Raw genomic sequence first — 25,803 nt, 5'->3', positions numbered from 1 at the left:
AACACTTACTATAGCACACACATTACACAGACTGTGCACTGTAACACATGCTATACCACACACTGCAACTTACTGTACACTACAACACACACTCCAGTGAAACACACACTGTAACACACACCATAACACACACCACATTGTAACATACTATAGCACAAACTACAGTATAACACACTGCACTGTAACACTCACTATAGCACATGGTTTACACAGACCGTGCACAGTAACACATACTAAAACACACTGCAGAGACTGTTTTGTGTGAAAATCTAAACAGCTTCTGAAATACTCAGACCAGACCATCGGTTACCAACAACCACAACACAGTTAAAGTCAGTTAAACACAGTTTTTCTTCTGATCTTTGAGGTAAACCTTATCTGAAGCTTTTAACCTGTATCTGCATGATGTTATGCATTGGGCTGCAACATGATTTCACCAATGCATAAATGTAAAGGTGTACAGGTGTTCCTGATAAAGTGAACAGTGGGTGTAATATATTGTATATAGGCAGGCTATTTAGGCTATTTATTATATTAATAATTCTATAATTATGAAGGTTTTATTATAGGCTTCAATAATGAAAATGATTAAGGGCGTAGTATACTGACTAGTGGCCTAAACATGCTTCCACGAAGAGAGAGAGAGAGAGAGAGAGAGAGAGAGAGAGAGAGAGAGAGAGAGAGAGAGAGAGAGAGTGTGTGTGTGTGTGTGTGTGTGTGTGTGTGTGTGAGAGAGAGAGAGAGAGAGAGAGAGAGAGAGAGAGAGAGAGAGAGAGACTGTGACATCAGAGCAGCAGCAGCGCGCGCACAGTAACGTTCCCCTCACAAACAGCGCTCGAGCGTGTCCACACCCGTCATCACTAACTGCTCCAAAATGAGGTAAGATTCGACGGATATATTAATTTATTTGAATCTGATAGCTATACAGGCTGGTGTATATATGCTTGTGGTCGGAGAAAGGTTTTGTCGACCATGAATGGCCCGTTTTGTGTCGATGGAAGGGAGCGCGGTCCTGAGGAGAATATTTATGAGGATGAAAGCGCGTGAGGCGCTCGTGGGATTTGTGCCTCATCCTCACTGAACATACACCCAACGAATATCAGGAATCATAAAAAGCTGGACTGGTTTGCGTAGTGTACAATGCATGATTTAGTAAGCTAGGATATAAAATCTTAAACGTGATGCGTTGGTGTCTTTTTTCTTAACGTCGCAAGGTCGACAGGGAAGTCATGTGGCTTCTCTACCTGATCATTCCCATGTACTATATAACGGTATATTAAGGGTAAGTGCAACATCTCATAAATTATGGTAAGATTGCTGTTTTTTTCTAAAAAACAAACAAACGAAAAAAAAAAGGTTGAGCACGAGCCAGGAGTACATTCATGGACTGAAAGGTGCGATTCTGCATTAAATGGCAACCCACTATAGCACTGTATCAGAAAATTAAAAGACAAAAGGACGAGGCAGAAAATGATTGCTTGTGATGAACAATTTATGCATTTTTCCCCCTCAGAGACAATGTGGCTATAAAATCATTTTCAAACAGTTTTTAAATGAGTGTGCACTATAATACATTTATAATTATCTAATAAATAAGGATGTAAAGAGCAGGATTGGTTCTCTGAAGCAATTTTAATAGTAGTTTGTCAGAATGCACATATGACCTTTGGCTCTTTTTTCATAAATATATTTTATTTTTAAGGACTAGAAAATAGCAAAAGGCTTGAGCACTTGTCACTATCGACAGTCGTTTTTTGTTGTTATAATCCAGTTGGTTGTGTTCATTTGTTTTTGTTTTCACCTGATTTTTCACCCTAGCCGATTCCTTGTGTCGTCTGCTTTGCTGGCGGTAAGATAATGGGTAAAATAATGCACAGAAAATAAAATTTGTTGATAATTTTCCAGAAAATCTGAATTACAGCACCCCTTGATAACTCCCTGGCTATACACTGACTTGATGTTAGAACTTTTTTATTATGCAGAACATCAGTTTATCTTTAAATCAGTAAACAGCTTTCACTTTGTTCTCAGCACTTTTAACTTGTTAAGAATTTCAGTGAAGTTAAAAAAAAACCCAACACATCAGCTTAAGAGTACGACCAAGACATCGTACGGTGAGAAGGTCACATGATTATATCCTCATAAATATGAAGATAATATAAATTTATTTGCCAAAATAAGACATCAGTCTGTTTGCTGATGTACTTACAGCAATTAAAATATATTCAATATATTTAAAATATATTTAATTCAATGAGCTTCCTTTTATTATTTCTCTTTTATTTGCTTTTCTGGTTTTGTTCAATGCTGTCATGGATCCATGTTGTCCATATGTATAATTTTTGTTTTTTTTGCGAAGTCTTTTTATTGCAAACAAACAAAGTCAAATAACAATACAAAATCCCGTTTTGGTTTTACATGAAAAAGGAGTAAAGTAAAAGAATCACAACAATAACAATAATAACAATAACGGAAAGGAAGTAAAAAGAAAAAGAAGAAAATAAACCAAAACCCACCCGCCCACCCCGGGTCCTGGCCCTTTTGAATTATCGAATACAAGTCATTTTATATTTACAAAAGAAAAGAAATGGTTGCCGTTTATGAAAAAACCTGGAGGTATTACCACTTATCATATATTTAATTTTCTCAAGCTTAATCAAAAACGCTGCATACTTTAGCCATTGTGAGCGAGATGGTGGGACAGAGGACTTCCACTGAAGAAGAAGGCGACTTCTGTTTACGATGATGTAAAGCTAATAACTTCTTTTTGCATAGAGTTTAACTGAGATGCTTCATCTGGAAGTAGAAATATGGCAATCAATGGGCAGGGTTGCAAATGTACTCCCAGTATAGTGGACAGTGTTCTGAAATAACCCGACAGATAATTATATAGTCGTGGACAGAAAACAAAACGTGACTCAGGTGACATTGTGAGTTAGAGCATCTGTCACATTTGTCCTCGACATCTGGGTACATTTGAGACAATCTATATAAAATATATTTAAAATATATACCGAATAATATATTTTAGAAGACTATCTGTATTAGAGAGACTGAAGAGAAAATACAGACAAAGTCCAGTCAGTACACAGTATTCAAGCTCCTACATGTTATTGCATCTGAAATTGTATGCCAGTGCACAGAGGGCAGATCAGCATGCATGAGTCAAACGCACACTGAGTCTCAGAAAAGGCTACACACATGTATTCTCTTTTATGTAATGTCAGGGGTGGTCAAATCAATTCCCTAGCCACCCGGGGCATGCAGGATTAGTAATTACAGTAGGATGTTTGAGTTCGTTTTGTATTTACAGTAGTAGTCTGACAGAAAAAGAAAAAAATGGCCAAATATATGTGGACACCTGACCAGCCATATGTGGTTCTTCACCAAACTGTTGCCACAATGGTGGAAAAATACAATTGTCTACAATGTTTGTGTGTGCTGTTGCATTACACTTTCCCTTCATTGCAAATGGAGTCCAAACCAATTCCAGCAACATGAGTGTCCTGTATAGAGCCCTGACCTTCAGCCCTAACAAAAAAGTTGGGATGAACTGGAACTCTGACTGCACCCCAGATCTCACTAATACTCTTGTAGCTGAATGAACAAAAAATCCTCACAGTTTTGCTCCAACATCGAGTGGAAATCCTTCCCAGAAGATTGGAGTTTATTATAACAGAAAAGTGGGGACTGAATCTGAAATTGGATGATTTGGCTATGTAGTGTGATCCAAATAAAATGGGTTTTACATACAATATGAACATCTTAGGCTGTAGCTAAACCAATCCAATGACTCAATACAAATTCTAGATTCTAAGAACTGCTCCGATATTGCTTATTCGTTTAAAACAAAATTGCCCACAGTATCTTAATCTAATAGCATACTTCATTTAACCGTAAACATACAGTTTTTTTTTACCTGGGTGTTTGGATTTATGGCCGCCTAATGTCACTCATATAATACTGCAGGTATCCATTAGGAAGAAAATGTTTGGTTATTTTCATTCCCTGGGGTAGTTTATTGAAGTACTCATTTTTTTTCCTACACTATATGCGTGTATTCTAAAAATGAGAAATTAAATGACCAAATGATGCTGCTTTTTTGACATACTGGACTTCAGTGATTCATTCCAAGCTGTGACATTTGCTAAACAAAACAAGTTCATCACTAATGAAGGTGAAAATTTGCAGTAAGCTAACAGACCAGTCATGAAATCAGTCTAGAGCTTTTCAGAGCGTATGGTATTGTAACATTTTAGAAGAACTCCATTATTTTTGTCTGGGGAGGTTGAAGGTTAGCATGTGTGTTCTTGGGGATTTGTGAAGAAAGCTAACTGTACTTAAGCACTTTTTTATGTGCTGTCTACCCTCTTCTGCATACAAAAGCTAACAGACACCCATGATTGGTTTGTGTTGCTGTGATTGACAGGGGAGAGAACTCAATTTTCTGGTATCTACATTAGCATATATATAAACAGCCCATCTCCCTGTTTCCTTGCTATCAAGCAATTCCTACCTAAAAGAATTTAGTGCGAACCCGAAGCCACCTATATGACGCTACCCCCACGTTCTCAGAGTTAAATCCAAACTTTTATTAAACCTATTTGTCATAACTTGTGAGTATTAAGAATTCAACCTTGCATATTAAATGCTAAACGCCTCCAGCATGCATTGGAGATGAAATTTTGATGACTCATAGCAGCGTAACTCATGGCTCTCGGTCCACTGAATAATAGAATGACCATAACCAAGCTTCAGATGAAAACGCAGTCTCGCTGCACTGGTCCACTAGCAAATCTTTGCCCATGTAAACCTGTCAGAGTCAGGACACATCTCAGTAATGTTCCAGAATGTTCAGGTCTTTGTACCGCTGTGGTATAGTGCAAAAAATGTTCTCTTCTGAATTGCTTTTATTTAATCAGTGTCTCTTATCCTGCCAAAACAAACCATATTATCCTATTACAAATTAATCAAGCTGTGATCAATGTAATGCGTTGTTTAAAGAGGTATGAATATTTCTGACATTATTTCAAACGTTGGAGTAATAAGAAAAGATTTGACTTTCTTATATAGAGCAGAGAAACACATAATATAGTTATTTTTATGTTTATTTCTATGTCTGCCTCACACCTCTTGGGTTAGAGTTTCTGTTCCTACCTCCACCCTGTGTGTGTGGAATTTGAATGTTCTCCATGTGCTCTAGGCTTATCGGTATCTCTAAAGTGTGTGTGTGTGTGTGTGTGTGTGTGATTATGCTTTGTAATGTGTTAAAACTCCATTTAGGGTGTCGCCCACTTTCTCCAGGTTCCTCCTTGTGACTCTGTAGGATAAGTGCTACAGAAAACGGATCAACGGATGGATATTGTTACCAAAATTCAGATTTCCAAAAGGATCGGCTAAAAATATAATCGAAATATTTTTATCACAGTATTTCATGTAATTAATTGCTTTAACCTTGAGCCTTTTCTCATTAACACAGTACCACGAGTGCTATTGTTGGTGTTAAAGCTGTTCGAGTTGAAATTCTCAGGCTCAGCGCCACCCCATCATAGGTGCCGTTTCCTTAGTAACCAGACGGTCTCAGGGAGATGCAGAAATGGAGGGAGGGAAGGGGCGATGGAGGGATCATCCTCCTCTCCATCTTCTTTGTTCTCCCTCCTGCTGCTTCTGGCCTAGTTAAGCAGCCAATATCAGAAATAAGGCCCTTAAAAACACGTCACCATTTAGTTTTTATTACTTTCTTGCTTTGGCATGTGAGAAATGATTGTTCTATGTTCTTTCCATTTAATTATTGTTTAATTTTTAATCATTTTTACTGCTCCAGGCAAGGTTGAGATAAAGCTGCTTGGTTTATTGGACTTTCAGTGTGTCCCGGACGTTTAGGTGGACGTGTTTGTGCCATGGGCACAGTAGATCATGATGGTGTACAGTCTATAACATAGCTGATTTAAGTCAATTCTGACAGCTTTGTTTATAAAGACTTGGAGTTTTCTTATATGTTTTAATTTAAACTTTGTTAAATTGAACAGACCAAATAATAATAATAATAATAATAATAATAATAATAATAATAATATAAAAAACAATACTACTACTACTCATATTATTATTATTATTATTATTATTATTATTATTATTATTATTATTATTATTATTATTGTTATTATTATTAATAATAATAACAATAATAATAACAACAATAATAATAATAATAATAATAATAATAATAATAATAATAATAATGAACCACTCAGTCTCAGACCTAATAGGACCAATAATGAGTGGTTTATTAGACTCACTTTGGGTGTAAAACAATGAAGCCTATAGAGGAAGACTCATAGATGGCGAGGAAGAAGAATAGAGCTAATATCAACAGCAAAACATAAATATGGGGTGTGCTGTGTGTTCATTCAGTTTACTAAAATGAATTAATAAATAAGCCTAATCTTATTGATGAAATGTATTTGCTTATATGTTTATTATATTGTAAATAAAAATGCTAAAATAATCACCCCATATATGTATATGACATTATACATACCGTACAATAACGTGTTACAATTTTAATATATTTTATCTTTTTTTGTATGATGAAGTTTCTCATGAGTCAGAATCCAGACCATAATACTACGCTAAATCAGATTAGTTGTGATGTCCTATATGGACAACATTAACAGTGCTTGTTGTGCAACTCACATCAACCCAGAACAGCCTAAAGGGCAGACGTTGTATAATCAGCATGCATGCAGTGTGGATATGCAGACCGCTATAGATTTTTTTATGGACATTAAATTCCTGTCTTATCAAAACACAAGTTCTAATCTAGGATACCTACAGTCAGGGTGTGTTTACCATTTGCTGTCATTGTTGGCTATTTCACAAACTTTACAGTCTGTGATTTATTCAGTCTGTGATTTATACTAGAAAGCGCATAATAGAAATAGTTTGATGGAAAGTAGCCGAGATTTAGCTTAGTTTTCAGTACATCTCGTAGGTGTCACCTAAGTATCTGTACCTCACAGAAGTAAAACCGTATCAGCTGTTTTTTGGCAAATTAGAACATGGATTTGGTGTTACTATGGAAACACTGTGAATGGCAACACCTCATTGGCAGCTCACCAATGCTGGGCTCCGTCTGAATTATTTCCCCGAAGGGACAAGATTTTGGGTTAGATTATTCAGGCAGCTTTGCCACAGATGATGCACAGTCGGAAGAAAGAGAAAGACGAAAGCATAACCCCCCATTTCCAGTGTAAGCAGTTTGGCATAATAGAAATTCAGACATAGCCAAGAGCTAATTAAGATTCTCGTATTTATTTCCTGCTTTCCGGTTCTATCTATCAGAAATACCATGAAATACCGCATGACTCGATCGACTTGATTCGGAGCAGTTATAAAGAAGTGCCAAATGGCCATTTGTATTAACACGTGTTCAGCTCTGATAATTTCACACTGTGAGCGGTTGATAGCCGCTGTTTGGATAACATGAAATGAGTTCATGTGACGGAGACAAAGCCCCCGACTTTGCCGTTCACACCAATCGGGAATGTAGTATTGATCAGCATGCCTGAGCTACTCATTGATTCATTTTTATGAACCGTCTTTACATAAGTAAGCCATTTTCTTACCAACATCGATACTCAAAGAACAAGAACATCCTTCTTGAGTTGATCTACCCAAAAAAGGCTCAGAAAATACTGATTGAACTATTGATATTTTTAAATAGATTCTGGTTGCAAGGATTTGATTCACTTTTGAAATTGCTGTATCAAAAGTATTCCTTTTAGAATATTTATCGCACTACAACAAAATATAAATGAAATATCCTGGGATATGAAAACATCCTAAACACTGTGCTCATTTTCTAGCCTTTATGGTGCTGTTTTGTTATACCATAGATGCTTCCCCTGGATGATTTGTGCAAGCTGTTACAGAAATCTCCGTGAGGCTGAAGCCCACCTCCCCCATCGCGGCAGTGCCGGGATACAGCACTGCACAACAAAGCCCGATTCTTGAGCTCTGCATGGAGAAACGAGTACGCGCTACGATAATAGGGAGAATAATAGAAAGACAAAAGAACAGGGAATGCAAATTAAATATAAATATTAATTTTGTAGGGAAATGTGTTCATCTACGATCACTGATTTTCTGCCGTGGGTCTGCTTTGGACCAACATGACTGAAACGATAAAAACGACGGACAGACGCATTAATCTGTCTCGATTTTTTTTTCAGTTTCTAAAACAATACCAAGCTGACTTTATCTGTTGGTGCAATGTGTTATTTAAAGTGACAACAGCGAATCACCAGACAATATGTAATACATATGTATGAGACAATAAATAGGAGCTGAACAAACAGTGAACTCGGTACAACGAGGACAATGCAACACATCCTAAGTGTGGAACATACGGTGAACATATGGACTGAAATAGTGTGCGATGAGAATCACAGTAGCTTTAAGGTGATAAGAGTGAAAGAGTGAAAAATTATATTTCGTTTTTATGTACATTTCCAATTCTGTTGTCTAATTCAAAATTCCAATTCACTTATCAAAGCCGTGCCAATGTAATAATGTAAATTAGTTTCATAGATTGAAACATGGGCTCTATGTTCACTTTAATACGTTTCATTCTTTTTTAATAGGTTAAATCTACAAATTTGTAAGCTCATCTGGATGATCTCAGCTGATGATAATTGTACCTTCTAAGACCTGCTGTGATCATAAAGACTTACATTCACTATATGGTCACACTGAATGGCCTTCCGATACACTGAGTACTTAAAAGTTATACTATACATTCATTCATTCATTCATTCATTCCTTCATTTTCTACCGCTTATCTGAACTACCTCGGGTCACGGGGAACCTGTGCCTATCTCAGGCATCATTTGGCATCAAGGCAGGATACACCCTGGACGGAGTGCTAACCCATCGCAGGGCACACACACACTCTCATTCACTCACACACTCACACACTACGGACAATTTTCCAGAGATGCTGATCAACCTACCATGCATGTCTTTGGACTGGGGGAGGAAACCGGAGTACCCGGAGGAAACCCCCGAGGCACGGGGAGAACATGCAAACTCCACACACACAAGGCAGAGGCGGGAATCGAACCCCAACCCTGGAGGTCTGAGGCGAACGTGCTAACCACTAAGCCACCGTGCGCCCCTTACTATACATTCTATACTATAATAATTTATAACCCCACTATGGGTTATCTATATGTCACCCCAAAAAGGATGGGTTTCTCTCATAGTTCTCATGGTGGGTTGGGTTCTGAATCTACATCTGGATTTTCTGTCATTACTGTCAATCTACAGCATGATGTTTGGCACTATGAGTAGTTTACTAGTTGAAGCTGGACACATTTTTTTTAAATGTAGTGTGGATAAATGGAACGCCTATTTTAATATCATCATGGTTTTGGATGTATCTGTGTTTTTGTTAGTGTCTAATACTAAACCTTTGAGAAAACAGCAAAAAATAGAAAGTCTGTAATCATTTACACGGACTTTCGCCTTTACAGCTCTAAAATCCATCATGAGCAGAGTGTTAAATGTCCTAAATTGTTTTTATGAGTGCTTGTGCCACTATTAATGACTTGCCTTTAATGTGTTCCAGAGACCCCATTCTGTAATGATGTCCAACTCAGTGGCCTCCTATGACCAGCTGGTGCGGCAGGTGGAGGATCTCCGCAAGGAGAACTCGCACCTGCGCCGCGAGCTGGAGGACAACTCACACCACTTGTCTAAGCTGGAAAATGAGACCTCTGATATGAAGGTGAGCAGCAACTTTAGAGGAGTCCATTCACCAAATATACAGTATGTGTAGTAATTTATGTGTACCCCCCATTACTGATCACAGTTCAGAGATGAGACAGGCCATCCTTAAAAATATTCTTGTTTGCCGTAACCCGACCGACCCTGTCTATTTAGGACTGACTCAATTTTATTTTTTTTTGCTTTAAGTCCGACCGACTTGCCGGTTGTAAATTTGCGTTAAGACCGACCATTTTTTTTTACTGTTCAAACAACTAATACAAAAGCAATAAAATAATATTAATTATATTTTAGTAAGTATTGTAAGTATATAAATTGCCTAGGCCTACATACAAACAAAGGCTATGTTCTAAAAACCCGTGACGTCATCTATGTTTACACTATAGGTTAACGGATGTCACACTATGGCCTGTGCGTTCGCTTCGTCTAATTCTCTCATTCTCTCGACACCGCTTGGCACCAAGTTCAGGAAAAACTGTGTCCAGCATCAAAATGAGGTTTGCATAGATGCGCCCGAAGACATGGGTTGAAGACCCAGTCAGTGGCGTCACGATATGCTAATTTGTTTAAAGTCATACCAATGTAATCACCATCACCAAAACTTTTTTTTTTTACATTGAAACTTGAAAATAAAATATAGACCTACCCTTTTTTTTTACTGTTACTGCAAACCAAAATATTTTTAATGACGGCCTGAGAAGTGGAAATTCACAATTGTCTGTATTGCTTTAGCAGTGACCTACTTTCCCTAAAATGTCTGGAGACACTAATGGGTCGTGGCCAATTTTCACAACCTGAGCACAAAACTTAACTCACAGAATATCTAGTATTCTGTACAGTATACTGTATATGCTGTCAGCAAAAGACCGAAACCATTCGATAATCCAACATAACCACACTATGGACCCTGGGTTTTGGTCGTAATGTGGTGCATGAAGTTTTCGTCTTTACTCTAAAGCTTCATGTTGGCTTCCAGTAAGAGTCCCATTTTACCTTTACTTCTTATTACTGATGATTATGTACTACTTCCTCATGTTGTTTTTAGAAATCTGCTTCGATTTAATAATACATTTTAAACACCCTTTACCAGAGATGGGGGACTCGAGTCATATGACTTGACTCGAGTCAGACTTAAGTCGCAAATTTAAGACTTGCTTGACAAATATTTAAAAAAAAGACTCGACTTTGACTTGACATTCATGACTTGAGACTTGACTCGGACTTGAGTTAAATGATTCAGAGATGGGTGACTCGACTTGACTCGAGTCAGACTTAAGTCACAAATTTGAGACTTGAGACTTGCTTGACAAATATTAAAAAAGACTCGACTTGACTTTGACTTGACATTCATGACTTGAGACTTACATGTGACTTGCACATGTGTGACTTACTCCAACCATTGCCCTTTACCCAATATCTTAACATCATTTTATATACGATCTACATAACATTTAAAGAACTATGACAGCAAACGAATGTTTGGGAATCATTCTAAGCTTTCAGTCATTTCCTTTTGTTACAAGAAAATTTTAATGACAAGATTTCACAGTTATTAGTGAAATGAACACAAGTGCATACAATTCACATAAAATCCTACACAAGAATTAAGGCAGCTTACATCTCTCTGCCTTCAATGTTCAGAAGTCCATTAAAATGTCTACTCTGAAGCATTAGTCAGGTGGATCCTGCTTAACTACCATCCAGTTCTGAGCTTTGCTGGGAGACTTTGCAATAAAATAAAAAAAAATAAAATAAAAACACTTCTAAAGAACTCATTATGATTCTAAGCCTCCAGTTCATAAACATATTACTCACAAAATCTGAGGCCCAGAAGAATGTAATGATAAAATGACGAGAAGTTAATGGGAAAATACAGACTTCAAAACCAGTTGAAACCAGAAGGCGTCCGTAGTCTCATATAAGATTTGTCAAAACATCTAACCTTCAGAATACTGGACTCATTTAGATTATGGCTTTAGATTTACAGATTATATGATTAGATTTTAGATTTAGAAAGAAAAGTACAAGTAGTAAAGTACAATTCAAACGAAGCCACAAAGCCTCGGTGGCTGCTTATTCTGAAGCAGTAATACCATCCTGGTTTGATGTGAAATGTCTGCGGGTAACCTGTAGCAAAATGGTTGGAATTTATTTCAGGAATATTGATATGAGCTAGATTTGTTTTTTAATATATAAACGCCAGGCTAAAGGATACAACAGCAGGAGCAGCCAGTAACCATAGATGTTAAACCATATATCAGCTGTTAGCTAGTGATTTCTAGTGTACATTTACATTTGTGTTTATTCATTATGCAGATGATTTTATTAAAAGTGACGTACAGTAAACCCTGTAAACCCTGTAGAATGCAGTTGAAAGTTGACAACATACAGTCATCTATCATAACAGCTCCATTTAAAATGTTTTAGATGTATATACTGTATTAGGTTTGATGTACTAGATGAATAGAGCAGGTGTGTCTGCCAGGTTTTACCAGCCCAACTCCATTACAAAAACCAAACAAAAGCCTTAAAACTAACCCCTATAAAATATATGTATTGGAAAAGGAAAGATTTTTTTTCCTCAACCTTTTCTAAACTACAGACATAATCAACCCCATAATAACCAGTTCCATCTCCTAATTTTTGCAATATATTTTGTAACAGAAATATTTATGTGCATCATAGATATACTGTGTGCACTTACAGTACACATTGCCTTTGTTTTTAGATACTTATCAGATTTCATTCTGATTACTTTCTATTAAACCTGAACCTGACAGACATGGGGTATTTATTTACAAAATTGTTCTGAACCTTATGCATTAACATTCTGCTTCTCAGAATATGAAAAGATTTCCAGACCTGTTTGGGATCTAATATTTTAACAGAAACCACAAACTAACGTTTAAATAGCTGGCCTTAAATCGAGCGCAAACACTATATTGGGTTTACATGATATTTTGATTAAGCTTCCAATCCCATGATTCCTTTCTGTGGCACATGCCCAGATGCTGAGCACAGCTGGATAATCCCTGGTAAGCTTTTATCATGAAGGTCAGTTGATTCAGTCTTTAGATAAAGCAGGAAGCCACATGAATATCACACATGCAGAGGTTACAGAGAAGAAAGTATCTTCTTCAATGGCTATTTGAAGTAGTTTCATTTTTTGATGATCAAATGTATTGTCAAACTACAATGGAGCCATATCAGGCTTTTTTTATTTTTATAAAGCATTGAATGCAGATAATAACCGTGCAAATTTCTTGCCATTTTAGGAGGTTCTGAAGCATCTGCAAGGCAAACTGGAGCAGGAAGCCAGCACTCTCGCCTCTTCAGGGAGAGCAGATGTGCTTGACCAGCTGAAAGGTAACAGAAATCTTCATCATTTTCTGGTTGATTATATGAACATTAGTATAGCTTTCAAAATTAAATTGCAGATGAATTACTTTTGAAACCCAATGATTCAATAAACATTTTACAGTAGGAATGTAGACTGAAGATCCAGTACAGAATCACTGCCATGAAATAACATAAATATGATTAATTAGTTGTTTGAAATCTGTTCACAGAGCTGCATATGGACTTGACCAACTATTATGAGCTCAAGTACCAGCCACACAACCTGCGCGCATTCTCAGAGACCATGGCCAATCAAATGAATGATGGGGATGACAGAATGCAACTCCAGTCATCCAGCAGGTCAAGGAGCTCTCTAGGCTCATCATCTCACCAGTGCTCCGCCGTGTCTGGTGAGGGTACGGCCGTGCACCCCACACACCACCACCCAGCCGTGGCAGCAGAGGGCCGAGTAACTGCCCAACATCTGGAGGAGCTATGCAAAGAGAGGCAAGATTTGCATAATAAACCCTAGTATACTTATCTTCTATCAAAGCAGTTCTCCATTTTCTATGCTGCTACTTCTAATGCTGTTTCTCTTATCCTGTGTAGTCTTATTCTGTAAAATATTGAAATAACCCAGGGTCTTTCTAATATCCTGGGTTATCTTGTTTGACGTTTCACACTGCTCATTCTTTACCAGTAAATGAATCCTGGCAATTCATAATCTTTACCTTACACACTGTACATTCTTATATCCTGGATTAACCTTCTTCTTTGCATATAAAACACTTGTTACAATTAAAATAAAGGAAAAAATTGCAAAAGAAAGGAAAGGAAATAGTGAACTTTTTAACTACTTTTTACACAACATGCAGGGTTTCTTAACCCTGCTTCTAAATTACAAGAGCGAAAGGTAAATGGTTTATTTATTTATGTTTACCACTGTTGTAATGTTTATTGGGAACTCTAACTGAAGCTATTGATCTGTATCTGCCTGATTTCTCTGCTGCTGCCACATGATTGGTTATGGAATATTCAGTATCATTTGAATATCTATTCGAACTTTTATTAATATTTGTCTAACTTTATGGCGTATTTAAAGGACCATTCTGCTGAATGAAATTGAGAAAGAAGAGAAAGAACGCCGAAGGTATTATTCTCAGCTGCAGGGGCTTTCACAGAGGTTGGCAGAGCTGCCTCGAATTGACACAGTAAGACCTCCAGATATGTTCTACACCATTGTTTTTAATGTCTTTATCTGTGTTTGGATGAAACGACTGTCCAGCATCAACATTTATACAGAGCTATGAAGAATGCACAATGCTTATTCTATCTTAAATTTCCTTTCCTCTGTGTCTCAGTTCTCCATACAAATGGACCTCATTCGCCAGCAGTTAGAATTCGAGGTCCAGCAACTGCGCTCAGTCATGGAGGAACGTTTTGGGACCAGTGATGAAATTGTCCAGAGAACACAGGTGAATAGAATTTAAAAATCTATTTTATTTACAACCAATGAAGCATCTGTGACTTGTAAAATGTTCTTCTGTGGATGATATAGTAGTTAAAAAAAAAGTTTCATGGATCCCTCTGTCCCTGCAGATCCGTGTGACGCGTCTTGAGCAGCTGGATAAGGAGCTACAGGAGGCACAAGGCTCTTGCTGTCCTTCAGAGAAGATTGGCCAGTCAGAGACTCAAGTAAGGCCCAAAGCAAACATGTCCTTAACCCCAGCAGTGTATCCATTTAACACCTAAGTATGGCGTGTAATAAATTCACTTTTATTTTAATTTTAATTTTAATAACTGTTATTTGTTGGAGTATTTGGTAAATATACACTTTATTTACAAGTTTGCATAATGCACTGTTTTTTTAGCCTTCTAATAAACCAGAGAACAATTATATATATGATTTTATTAAGACAGTCTCAAGGATGAGCGATTTTATATGAAGTGAATGAAAAATGAAATTATAGGTTTAATGTTTATGTATTGGTTCCTCTCATTGACTGCCATCTCATCATGAATGTATTTCATCCTTATATACAGTATTCCCATGATGCACCATGACCCTGATCAGGATATACAGTATAAGGAAAAAAAAAGTAATTACTGAAAATGAATGAATGAATGAATTAATTCAATAATTTATTGCATGAAACCGAAGCAGACAAAGAGACAGTTTTTTTTATATTATTTTCGAAAAAATCTATAGATGATTAAAAAAAAGCAATCGAAACACCAAACTATGCAAAAATAATAAACATAAGGACAAAAGCACAAGTAGCCTAGCTGTGCAAAAGACATTCATTTGTAGTTTTCTGTTAAATACTGATTGATGCATATCATAAATAAGTAACTGAATAAATATATAGCTGCAAGACCAATTATAATTATATCTCAGCTCTGTGAGGATTGTGTTAGGATTGTGTTATTGTGAAACCATGCTTTCAAAGAGGGGACTCTGCTAGCTCTCCGTCACCTAGAGAATAACATCCCTAGGCTACAGTGTGTATTTATATAAAGATTTAACTAAAGGAAATTCTTCCTACATGCTAAAAAAAAAGCTCTCAGCCCTGTGACCATTTTGCAAAAGTCCACCATATGTTGCAAAAGTCCACCATATGTAACAATCTATTTGATTATTATTATTACTACGTAGACCACTTATAATTAGAATATTGCAATGTAATCAAGATATCAAACTTATGGGTAAATAAAGCATCTTTCTTTTTACAAGACAAGAAAACTACCTGATACAGAACATACATCCAGTACATATTTCCTTTCTTTCATTACACAAAAACCTGATTGTTTTGAGGGTATTCAGTGCAGAATGCACATAAATCTGGGTAGACCTCAAAGGATCACGTGCTTCCTCATCCCATGGCACTGCGAAGGTTGCCATAGTGATTGGCTTGAGGATGAAAGGGTGAATTTGCTGCCTTGTCTGTCGGTGGACTTGCCATGGTTGCCATATGCAAATGTTACAGTTGAAACCTTTTAATGTAGCCACAGAATGCAATGTGTTTTTATGTGTCCTTGTATTCTAAGACTTTATATCTCTGTTTAATAAAATAACATCACACAAGGAATTGATTGATTTCAAACAGTATAAATTACAAGTGTTAAATGCCTACAATGTACCTACAATGCTTTAAATCTATTCTTTCTTCTTTATTTGTTTATTTATTTTTTCAGAATGTTGACAGTCTTTCCAAAGCATCAGTGTCTGAAATGGAAAATGGAGCAAGCAATAGCACTATGGAGGCACCCGGAGAAGCCGGGAACAAAGTATGACAACAATGTGTTTAACTATTTATAAATCATACAATCAATACCGATACTACGACTGAGATGTTGTCTCAGTATAATTCAGTTGGAATCAATACTTCATACTGATTCCGTGTGAATCCATTACATTCCTAAAACCCATAGCTTTAATCACTGTAAAATGCTAGAGATTGGCCAAGGGATGTTGAGAAATAAAATTTGCTCAGCAATTTTAGCCATATCAGTCAGAATACGGCATTGTAGCACTGAATATGCTGTTCTTCACACTGTAGGTGGAGATGATGTTCTGGCTGTTGTCTATGCTAGCCTCTAGAGATCGAGAGGAGATGTCGCGTGTCTTGTTAGCCATGTCCAGCTCACAGGAAAGCTGCATTTCCATGCGCAAGTCTGGCTGTGTCCCCTTACTTGTGCAAATACTGCATGATGTAAGCACCGGAAAGACTCCTGAAGCAGCAGGCTGCAGCCGAGAGGCTCGATCCCGGGCTAGTGCTGCTCTGCACAACATTGTGTACTCACAGCCTGATGAGGGCCAAGCACGGCGTGAGATGAGGGTACTGCATGTGCTGGAGCAGATACGCTCACACTGCGAGAACGGCTGGGATTGGATTGAGAACCACCTAGGAACCCCGTCTCCTAGTGGTACAAAGACCATAGGTAAAGTATAGCTAATAAGTCTAACTTAATTTAGACAATGTTTACTCAAGATGTTGTTCTGTCTGTTATGCTGACAAATGCATGTCTTCATTTGAATTACGCAGATATCCCAGAGCCCCTAGATCCCCAGCTTTGCCAGGCAGTTTGTGCCATAATGAAACTTTCCTTTGAGGAGGACTATCGAAAGGCCATGAATGAACTTGGTAACTAGAATAATTCAACATCTATATTTATTATCACAATATATTATTTTATCAATTAATAACATGCAAGAATTGATATAGTCTATAATCTATAGTCTTTTTATAGACTAGCAGTTGTGCTGCATGTTCTGATTTGGCAAGTGTACAGGTACCTAGTCTGTGTAAAGAACTTACTGTATCTCTGCAGAAAGTTCATATTGAGAATGTCTGTTTCAGGTGGACTTCAGGCTATTGCAGAGCTTATGCAGTTCGAACAGGAACTGTATGGCATGCAAAATGAACCTATGAATATGGCTCTGAGAAGATATGCTGGGATGGCACTCACAAATCTTACTTATGGAGATGTTGTAAATAAGGTAAATTAAAACATTACAGAGATTAAAGCAAATATAATATCATGACTTTTTTTTATTGATCTTATATTTTTATTTAATTTCAGGCCACACTTTGCTCTAAGAAAAGCTGTCTTCAAGCCATTGTTGCCCAACTGGCATCTGATAGTGAGGAGTTACATCAGGTACATAAAATGTTCATTTGCATTTCCAATTTCATTTAGAGGGCATGTTTTATTCATTTGGCCTTAGGAAAGGTGCTGTATTTTGTTTCCTATAGGTGGTCTCCAGTATTCTTAGGAACCTTTCATGGCGTGCTGATATCACCAGTAAGAGAGCCCTTCGTGATGTTGGCAGTGTATCAGCACTAATGTCCTGTGCCCTTCAGGCTACAAAGGTAAAATACAAGTATTAATGGATAATGACAAGTAACAGTTACATTGTTTGCATGCTACTGTTCCTTAAAGCTTCTGCTTTATGTCTCTACACAGGAATCCACCCTAAAAAGTGTGTTAAGTGCTTTATGGAATTTATCAGCACATAGCACTGAAAATAAGATGGCAATATGCACTGTTGATGGTGCTCTAGGATTTTTGGTTAGTACACTTACCTACCAGTGTCAGACTAACTCCCTGGCAATTATTGAAAGTGGAGGCGGTATCCTACGTAACGTATCCAGTCTTATTGCTACCCGTGATGATTACAGGTACTACTTTTAACTGCTGTTTTGTTTGGTAAACTAATGTTATATTCTGTTTGAAATGCAACTAATATTTTTGCTTTTTCTGTTCACAAGACAAGTCCTCAGGGATAACAACTGCCTGCAGACTTTGTTACAGCACCTGCGATCACACAGTTTAACAATTGTCAGCAATGCATGTGGAACCCTTTGGAATCTGTCTGCCCGAAGTCCAAAGGACCAGGAATTACTGTGGGACCTAGGAGCTGTTAGCATGCTACGTAATCTTATTCATTCCAAACACAAGATGATAGCCATGGGAAGTGCTGCAGCTCTGAGAAACCTTCTCACCAACCGGCCACTCAAATATAAAGATACTGCTGTTATATCGCCAGGGTCCTGCATGCCTTCTCTCTATATGAGAAAGCAGAAAGCATTGGAGGCTGAGCTAGATGCAAAACACTTGGCAGAAACATTTGATTCTATCGAGAAGCAAAGCCCTAGGCATATGAACATAAACAAGCCCCTCCGACATATTGAAAGCTTGGCCAAGGACTATGCTTCAGATTCTGGATGTTTTGATGATGATGAGGCCCCAAATGTTTCGAGTAGCATAGAAACAGGAACATTTTCCATGCTCTCAATGTTTTTGAATAACTCAAACTTCCTTCAGACTCAGCCGTGCAGGAGGGAGGGAGAACCTGAGAGAGATATGAAGTCATTGCAAACAGAAGACAAAAAGACACAACCTCTTGATGATGAAATGACCATGGCAGCTGACAAATTAGCAAAGAAGATCACTAACACTGTGGCTAAAATTGATAAGCTAGTGGAAGATATTACCATGCACACATCCTCAGAGGATAGCTTTAGCCTCAGTTCTGAGGATCATTTTGCAGATTGGAATTATGGACCTGATGATCTCCATGAGGCCCGAGCTAAGCTGTGTTCCCCCTGCTATTTTTCAGATAATTCGTTCTCACACAAAGATCATCTAAGCAAAGCCCATGCTCTGTTACGGCTAAAAACTGTGAACTCCAGTTTGTCCAATGACAGCCTTAACAGTGGAAGCAATAGTGATGGCTGCTATGGTAGTAGTGATCCGATTCAAAGTTTCATAAGGCCAGCAGAACAAAGACGTCCAAACAAGCTTGAGCTCAAAGTAGCTCACAAGGAATTGCTGAACAGTGGTGCAACTTTATCCAAATTATTATGTCGGAATGAGATTCCAGAGAGAGATTCTGATATGGCAAAAGATTTCAAATTGCCTGACTGTAACACAGAAGAAGAAAAGGGCCAAGAAACTCTTATATTGACACCAGCAACTGTATCAACCAGAGTATCCTCTGATGCCAGTATACCTACGATTAAGCTCTCCCCCTCCTATCAACATGTTCCACTAACCCACAATGCCATGCTTGGTACTCTCGATGCTCAGGCATCCCAGGCAATGAAAAAACAAGCATGGGTTCCCACTGTAACCAATGGAGAAAATATTTGCAAGTTCTCTCCTATGTGCTCTTCCAGAAGCCCAATAGGTCAACTAGAGACACCACAGAAGTACTCAGTGGAAAATACACCAATCTGCTTCTCACGTTGTAGCTCTCTGTCCTCTCTGTCTTCTGGTGATGGAGACCTTGAGGGACAAAGTGAAAATGATTTAGAGAGTGACTCATCTCTTGAGATTATAGAGGTGGAAGATGGGGATTTAATTAAGAAGGAAGAAGAAGAAGATGAAACACTAGAGGATCTGAGTGATAGTCAACTGCTTATGACTGACCAGAAAACTTGCTCCACTACTAGCATTACTTCTGATCCAATTGAAATTCCAATGAAACATGAACAGACATTTCTTAGGGAAGCATCAGCAGTCATACATGAGGACAGGACTCCTTCCAGTTCCTCTGAGAATTACCTTCATGAAACTCCACTTGTGATGAGTCGTTGTAGCTCTGTAAGTTCACTGGGTAGCTTTGAATCTCCGTCAATTGCCAGTTCTATACAAAGTGATCCCTGTAGTGAAATGATCAGTGGAACTGTGAGTCCAAGTGACCTCCCGGACAGCCCAGGGCAAACCATGCCACCAAGTCGCAGTAAGACTCCATGCTGTGCTGAAGCAAATGGGCTTGAGCAGCAAAATATCACTGGTACTGGAGGCCAGTGGGAAAATGGCTTGCGTAAGTTTATGGAAATTGCTGACCTGAAGGAAAGGTTTAACTTGCCCCAAGACCTAGACACAATGATCTACTTTACTGTTGAAAAACCATTAGAGAACTTTTCTTGTGCATCTAGTCTTAGTGCCCTTCCTCTGCATGAGCACTATGTACAAAAAGATGTAGAGCTTAAACTCACTCCTTTATTAAATCAGCAAGAGAGTGAGCCAGTATACACTGGTAAGAGGAATCTTGCCGATTATCCATCTTGTATGGATCAAGATCAGTACAGTGAAGGGAACTCAGATGATGACATTGAAATTCTCAAAGAATGCATCAATTCAGCTATGCCCTCAAGGTTTAAGAAAGTAAGACCAGCTTTAATGTCTACACTCTCAAGTCAAATACTTAGCACCCAAGCTCAAAGATCTGTGCAGTTACCAGTGTACATGGTGCTCCAGAATAACAACAATCAGTTGTGTTCTGGGCAGAAGGTTGGAATGTCATCAAAAGATATTCATCATGATGATTCTTCATACACCGACTCTGCTGAAGGTACTCCTGTTTATTTCTCAAGCACCACTTCCTTAAGTGATGAGACTCTACAGTACCCCAGCAAAGTGAAAGGATCAAGAGATTGGCGTTCCAGAAATAAAGAGACTCAGGAGCTTATTAACACAGAAGCAAAAAGAATTGAAGAGCTACGTTTATTTTCTCATTTCCATAAATCATCTAAAACGGCTAGTCAGTCTGAAATAGTAACAAACCAAATGAGCAAAACAATGAAACATATGACCCCTACCCAGAGACTGCTTATGCAAAGTAAGGAAATGGCAGCAAAGATGACCCAGCAAAGATTCCGAAGCCAGTCCCCAGTCAGACAAATACAAAAGCAGGGACAGAGTCTATCACAAAGTATGCCCCATATAGCGCTTCCAAACAGAAAGCAAAATAAAGAGGTCTACCAAAGTCAGAAATCATACACTAGAAGTAAAGCACAAGAAAATACAACATTTCAATCCATGCGTCATCCAGCAGCAAAAAAGGAAGCAATGTACTGCAACGATATGACTAACAGCGATGGGGCGATGACAAGAAGTAGACAGAAACAAGTTAATAATTTAAACAAAAATAACGCAGGTCTCCACTATGCTAATACAAAAGGTCGTGTGGACAATTTCCAGAGACACGGGTTTCAGAGAATCAAGCAAAATCTCATTATGGAAGAAGCACCCCCATGCTACTCTCTCAGCTCATCTCTCAGCTCGTTGAGTGATGTAGAGATGTTTGAGGAACAGGGGAAAACTCAGCACGTAAAGATGAGAAATAAATACAATGCAATGTCCAGCACAGGTCAGTGTACTCTAAAAACCATGCAAGGCCAAAATAACTATGAAGACAACACGTCTCCAAGTTCTGTCAGCCTGGACTCAGAAGATGATCTTTTATTGAAATGCATAACGTCTGCTATGCCTAAGCAAAAGAAAAAGCAATCCACCAGAAAAAGGAAAGCAGATGCTAAACAAAAACAGAAAACTGCTCATAAGGATACTGGGCACTGGGATCCGGATGATGATCTGGACAGTGAGGAAACGGCATCTGATAAAGATTCAGATCTCAACAGTGTTGAATGGAGGGCAATACAGGAGGGTGCAAATACAATAATCACAAAGTTGCAAGCTTCAAAGTCCCAGGAACCATCATCAGAGTCAGACTCTGTTCTTTCATTTATATCTGGATCCAGCTTTACCCCAAAGCCTGACATCAGTAAGAGGGTGGTCAAAGAAAACAAAAAGGCAAATAAGCCACTTGATTTTGCCCCACGTAAACCAGTACCAAACTTTCCTGTAGTTTTCAGAGGCAGAACTGTGATATACACTCCCAAGAAAGAGAAAACACTTTCACAGCGGCCACCACCAAAGAAGGTGACGCCAAAATCTGATGGCCCAAAAAATCCTTCCTTAGCTCAACACCGGTCCAGAAGCCTTCATAGGTTGGGGCACCTAAGTGACTCTACTCAGTTCTCATTACCCAAGAGAAGTTCGACTCCTCCAGCCAGGATTCCAAAGAGTTCCTCATCAGGATCGTCTCAAAGTTCAACTCCCTCAAGGCAACCTCAGAAAAAAATTACCCCTTCTACCCAAACCGTTAAACAAAATCAGAAAACAGTGAACTCAGATCCAGACAGTCCACCAGACAAAAAAAGAGGCCCCTCTACATCCAATCAAAATACAAGATCTGCTGACAGCAAAACACAGAAATCTCCTGTCAGAATACCATTCATGCAGAATTCATCTAATCAGTCAAGATCAATTTCACCATTAGTAAACAACCAGCTTACTAACATTAGTAGACAAAATAGTCAGTTGTCAGGAAAGAGAATTTCACCAGCCAATCGACTGGATTTAGTTCGCATGACCTCTGTTCATTCAAGCAGTGGGGAATCAGATCACAATGGTTTCCGTAGGCAACTTACTTTCATCAAAGAATCAAGACAGAATGCATCTTGCTCACGATCTGTTCCTACATCCAGTCATGTCTCTCCTCGAAGAAATTGTCCAGGAGCCCCAGCAGTTTTCTTATGTTCTTCTCGCTGCCAAGAACTGAAACCAACCGTGCAAGGTCCAAGAAGAAATATGCAGGGACCCGAAGGGCCAAGAAATGCCCATGAACATGGCCTTCTCAAAAAGACTGTGGCTCTACCAAGGGCAAACTCCAGTGACACAAACTTCGTAGTGAAACGTCCAGCCAGGAGAACAAGTTCAGAAAGTCCAAGCAGGATGCCACAGAGACCTGTACGTGAGCCGACTGTAAGGGCAACAAGAGAGGATACATTCAAAAGGTATTCTTCCTCCCCCAGTATAAATATCTTAAGTCGTGTGACCAGCCGCTCCTCACTGCGCTCTTCATCTTCCGACTCAAGTGTCAGGGCCAAAAGTGAGAAGGACACAAAACAGAGGCAGAATAGAGCTGGATCACGGAATGCTAACAATAAAGTCACCTGGAGGAGAATCCGTGATGAAGATATTCCCCAGATATTAAAGAGCACTCTCCCACCTACTGCACTTCCTCTGGTGCCTTCTCCTGAAGGGCACAAACCAATGCCACCGCCAATGCCAGGAAAATTGCCAACAATTACCCTTATTTCACGCAAGACAAGTGATGCAATAGTTCAAACAGAGGACTTATCAACCAACAAAACCAATTCAAGCACGTCACCTACCGTTGAAAATGGTTCTATGATTTCAGAAGAAGTAGCTAAGATGGCGATTCTCAGAAGAATCAGCCTGGCATCTGGGAATAACCTGCAAGATGGAGATTCTGATGGATCCCTCAAAAACTACAGCACAGCTTCCACCTCAACCTTTCAATCTGTGGATAGCAGTCATAGTGGGGTCATAGGTCCCTTCCGACAGAGTGCTCCCAGCAAGTCTGCTAGAGTCACTCCATTTAACTATGTCCCCAGCCCTATGGTCTACTGCTCTCAAGAAACACAGAGCCAAGCAGCAACAATCTCTGAGAAGTCAGGTGAAAAACTTGAATCGTAGTGCCCAGTTTCTGTCACTGTTGCAAGATTGACTTGTTCCTGATGCTACAAAAACTCAGGTGGTTTATTGAGCAACATTATGTATTTACCTCGGGTGTTGCTTTTGACAAACATTGTATTCATGGGTTTTGTATTTTTATCACTGGAAGTTGGGAGTAGACAAATTAGCATAAACAGCAGAAACGTTCATCAAAACACACTGGATTTAAGCTATGGAATTTACCATAGACACAAAGCCAACATTTTTTTTTTTTTGGACATTTTTGTAGTTACATATATGAACCATTGCTTGTTCTTTTGGAAATCCTAATCACAAAATACATACTCTACTTTATGGACCACAGTAGACAGATCCATATTCATGAAGAATAATATGCAAATCATCCAATGCAAGAGACTCATTCATTAAAAAATAGTGTTCCACATAAAACCTGAACAGACTGTTACAGTGCAAGAGACAAAACACAACCATACATTACAAGTACAGTTATTTCTTGCTTGTCATTTATTCCACATTATCACCAAAAGCCCCCAGCCTTCACTTTTATTATTCCAGATAAATATATTTGTGGTAGATCAGCCCAACTTAGCAGCCCAAGAGCATAATGTTGGAATTTAGTGATGCTGTTGTATATACCTGCAAACAATGTCTCTCTAATGCTTCCCAGTAAGCAAAAAGTACCCTGCAGCACTACTGCAAGCATGCTTAATAGTCGCTTAGTGCACATATGTATGTTATTAATGTTGAACAGTCTATCCTCTGAGTAAAATAAAACACAGGAAATTATCTAGGGAAATAATCACACATCTCTAATACTTGTTAAACTGTTTGGCAATTATATGTAATACACTTAGGTGGTTGTACAGTGTATCTGCTTGTTGAGTGCTTTGGTAATGTCAGTTTTTTGTATGATCAGGTATGCTTGTGTCATCAAAAGCAAGATTTGGGGGAATACTCAAGAAGAACAATGTAAAACCTCTCTGATCATCTGACAGTGTAAATGATGTTGCTAGTAATTGCTAAAATCACCACAAAAACAAGTGTAAGAGCAACAGAAAGCAGTCAGATAAATCTGTGATGGGCTGATCAACTAAAAATGGGCTTTGAATAATCGAACAGAAATATATAGTATTTTCTATCTACATTTAACCGCATCAGGCTGTCGAATCAGTATTGCAGCCAAAACCTACTGAAGCCATTTATATGCCTCGCATAAGCGATCGCTTATCCTTGGAAGGCTGTTTCAGTGTCGTTTAGACTGCAGTCATTCACACAAATTCAGTTGAGTGTTACAGCCCAGTAAACTCAAGTTAGAAAGAAAGAAAAGGTTAAATCCTAACTGTAATTCTGCAACAACTGTTATGAATAAATGTTCCTTTATTTCTCATTCAGTAAAAGGTAAAGAAACGAAGCACAGGTCCATAAGTGAAACATTTTCATGTGGAAATGCTTTTAAGTAAACTTCAGCAGAACGTAATATTTGGTGTTCTTGATTATACTCATTAGGAGCTAAATCTTTACAACCAAGCACTGTTGTACACTGGATTGTTCAGCTACTTTGCCAAACCTTAAACTCTGAATGTATTTGAGACCAACAGTATTATACAGTGACAGACAATGGTTGATTTCCATAATAAATGTTCACATTAAACTTCAGTGTGAATTTTTTTTTATTTCTCTTTTTCTTTTCATCCACTCAGTTCGATTGGCCATGTATGTAAATGTTTATATGTTTACATTTACAGCATTTGGCAGAAGCCCTTGTCCAGAGCGACATACATAAGTGCTTAAATCTCTAACATTGGATACATTAATGCT

The 25,803-nt window shown here is 38.3% G+C and overlaps 1 protein-coding gene across 1 annotated transcript; it reads left to right on the top strand.

Moving 5' to 3' along the window:
* Window positions 1–770: 770 nt before the first annotated feature.
* apc2 (APC regulator of WNT signaling pathway 2) lies at window positions 771–25,735 on the top strand. The gene is made up of 15 exons (XM_027169594.2): window positions 771–879; window positions 9,632–9,790; window positions 13,065–13,155; window positions 13,359–13,635; window positions 14,231–14,339; window positions 14,490–14,603; window positions 14,728–14,823; window positions 16,324–16,416; window positions 16,689–17,070; window positions 17,175–17,273; window positions 17,490–17,629; window positions 17,713–17,790; window positions 17,886–18,002; window positions 18,097–18,311; window positions 18,402–25,735. The coding sequence occupies exons 2-15, from the start codon at window positions 9,647–9,649 to the stop codon at window positions 23,983–23,985; spliced, it is 7,539 nt and encodes a 2,512-aa protein (XP_027025395.2). The 5' UTR covers window positions 771–879; window positions 9,632–9,646; the 3' UTR covers window positions 23,986–25,735.
* The last annotated feature ends 68 nt before the right edge of the window (window positions 25,736–25,803 follow it).

The sequence above is a fragment of the Tachysurus fulvidraco genome, chromosome 2 (assembly GCF_022655615.1).
Source record: "Tachysurus fulvidraco isolate hzauxx_2018 chromosome 2, HZAU_PFXX_2.0, whole genome shotgun sequence".
NCBI lineage: Eukaryota > Metazoa > Chordata > Actinopteri > Siluriformes > Bagridae > Tachysurus > Tachysurus fulvidraco.
The sequence above is the reverse complement of the archived record's forward strand: the minus strand, read 5'-3'. Positions and strand labels throughout refer to the sequence as shown.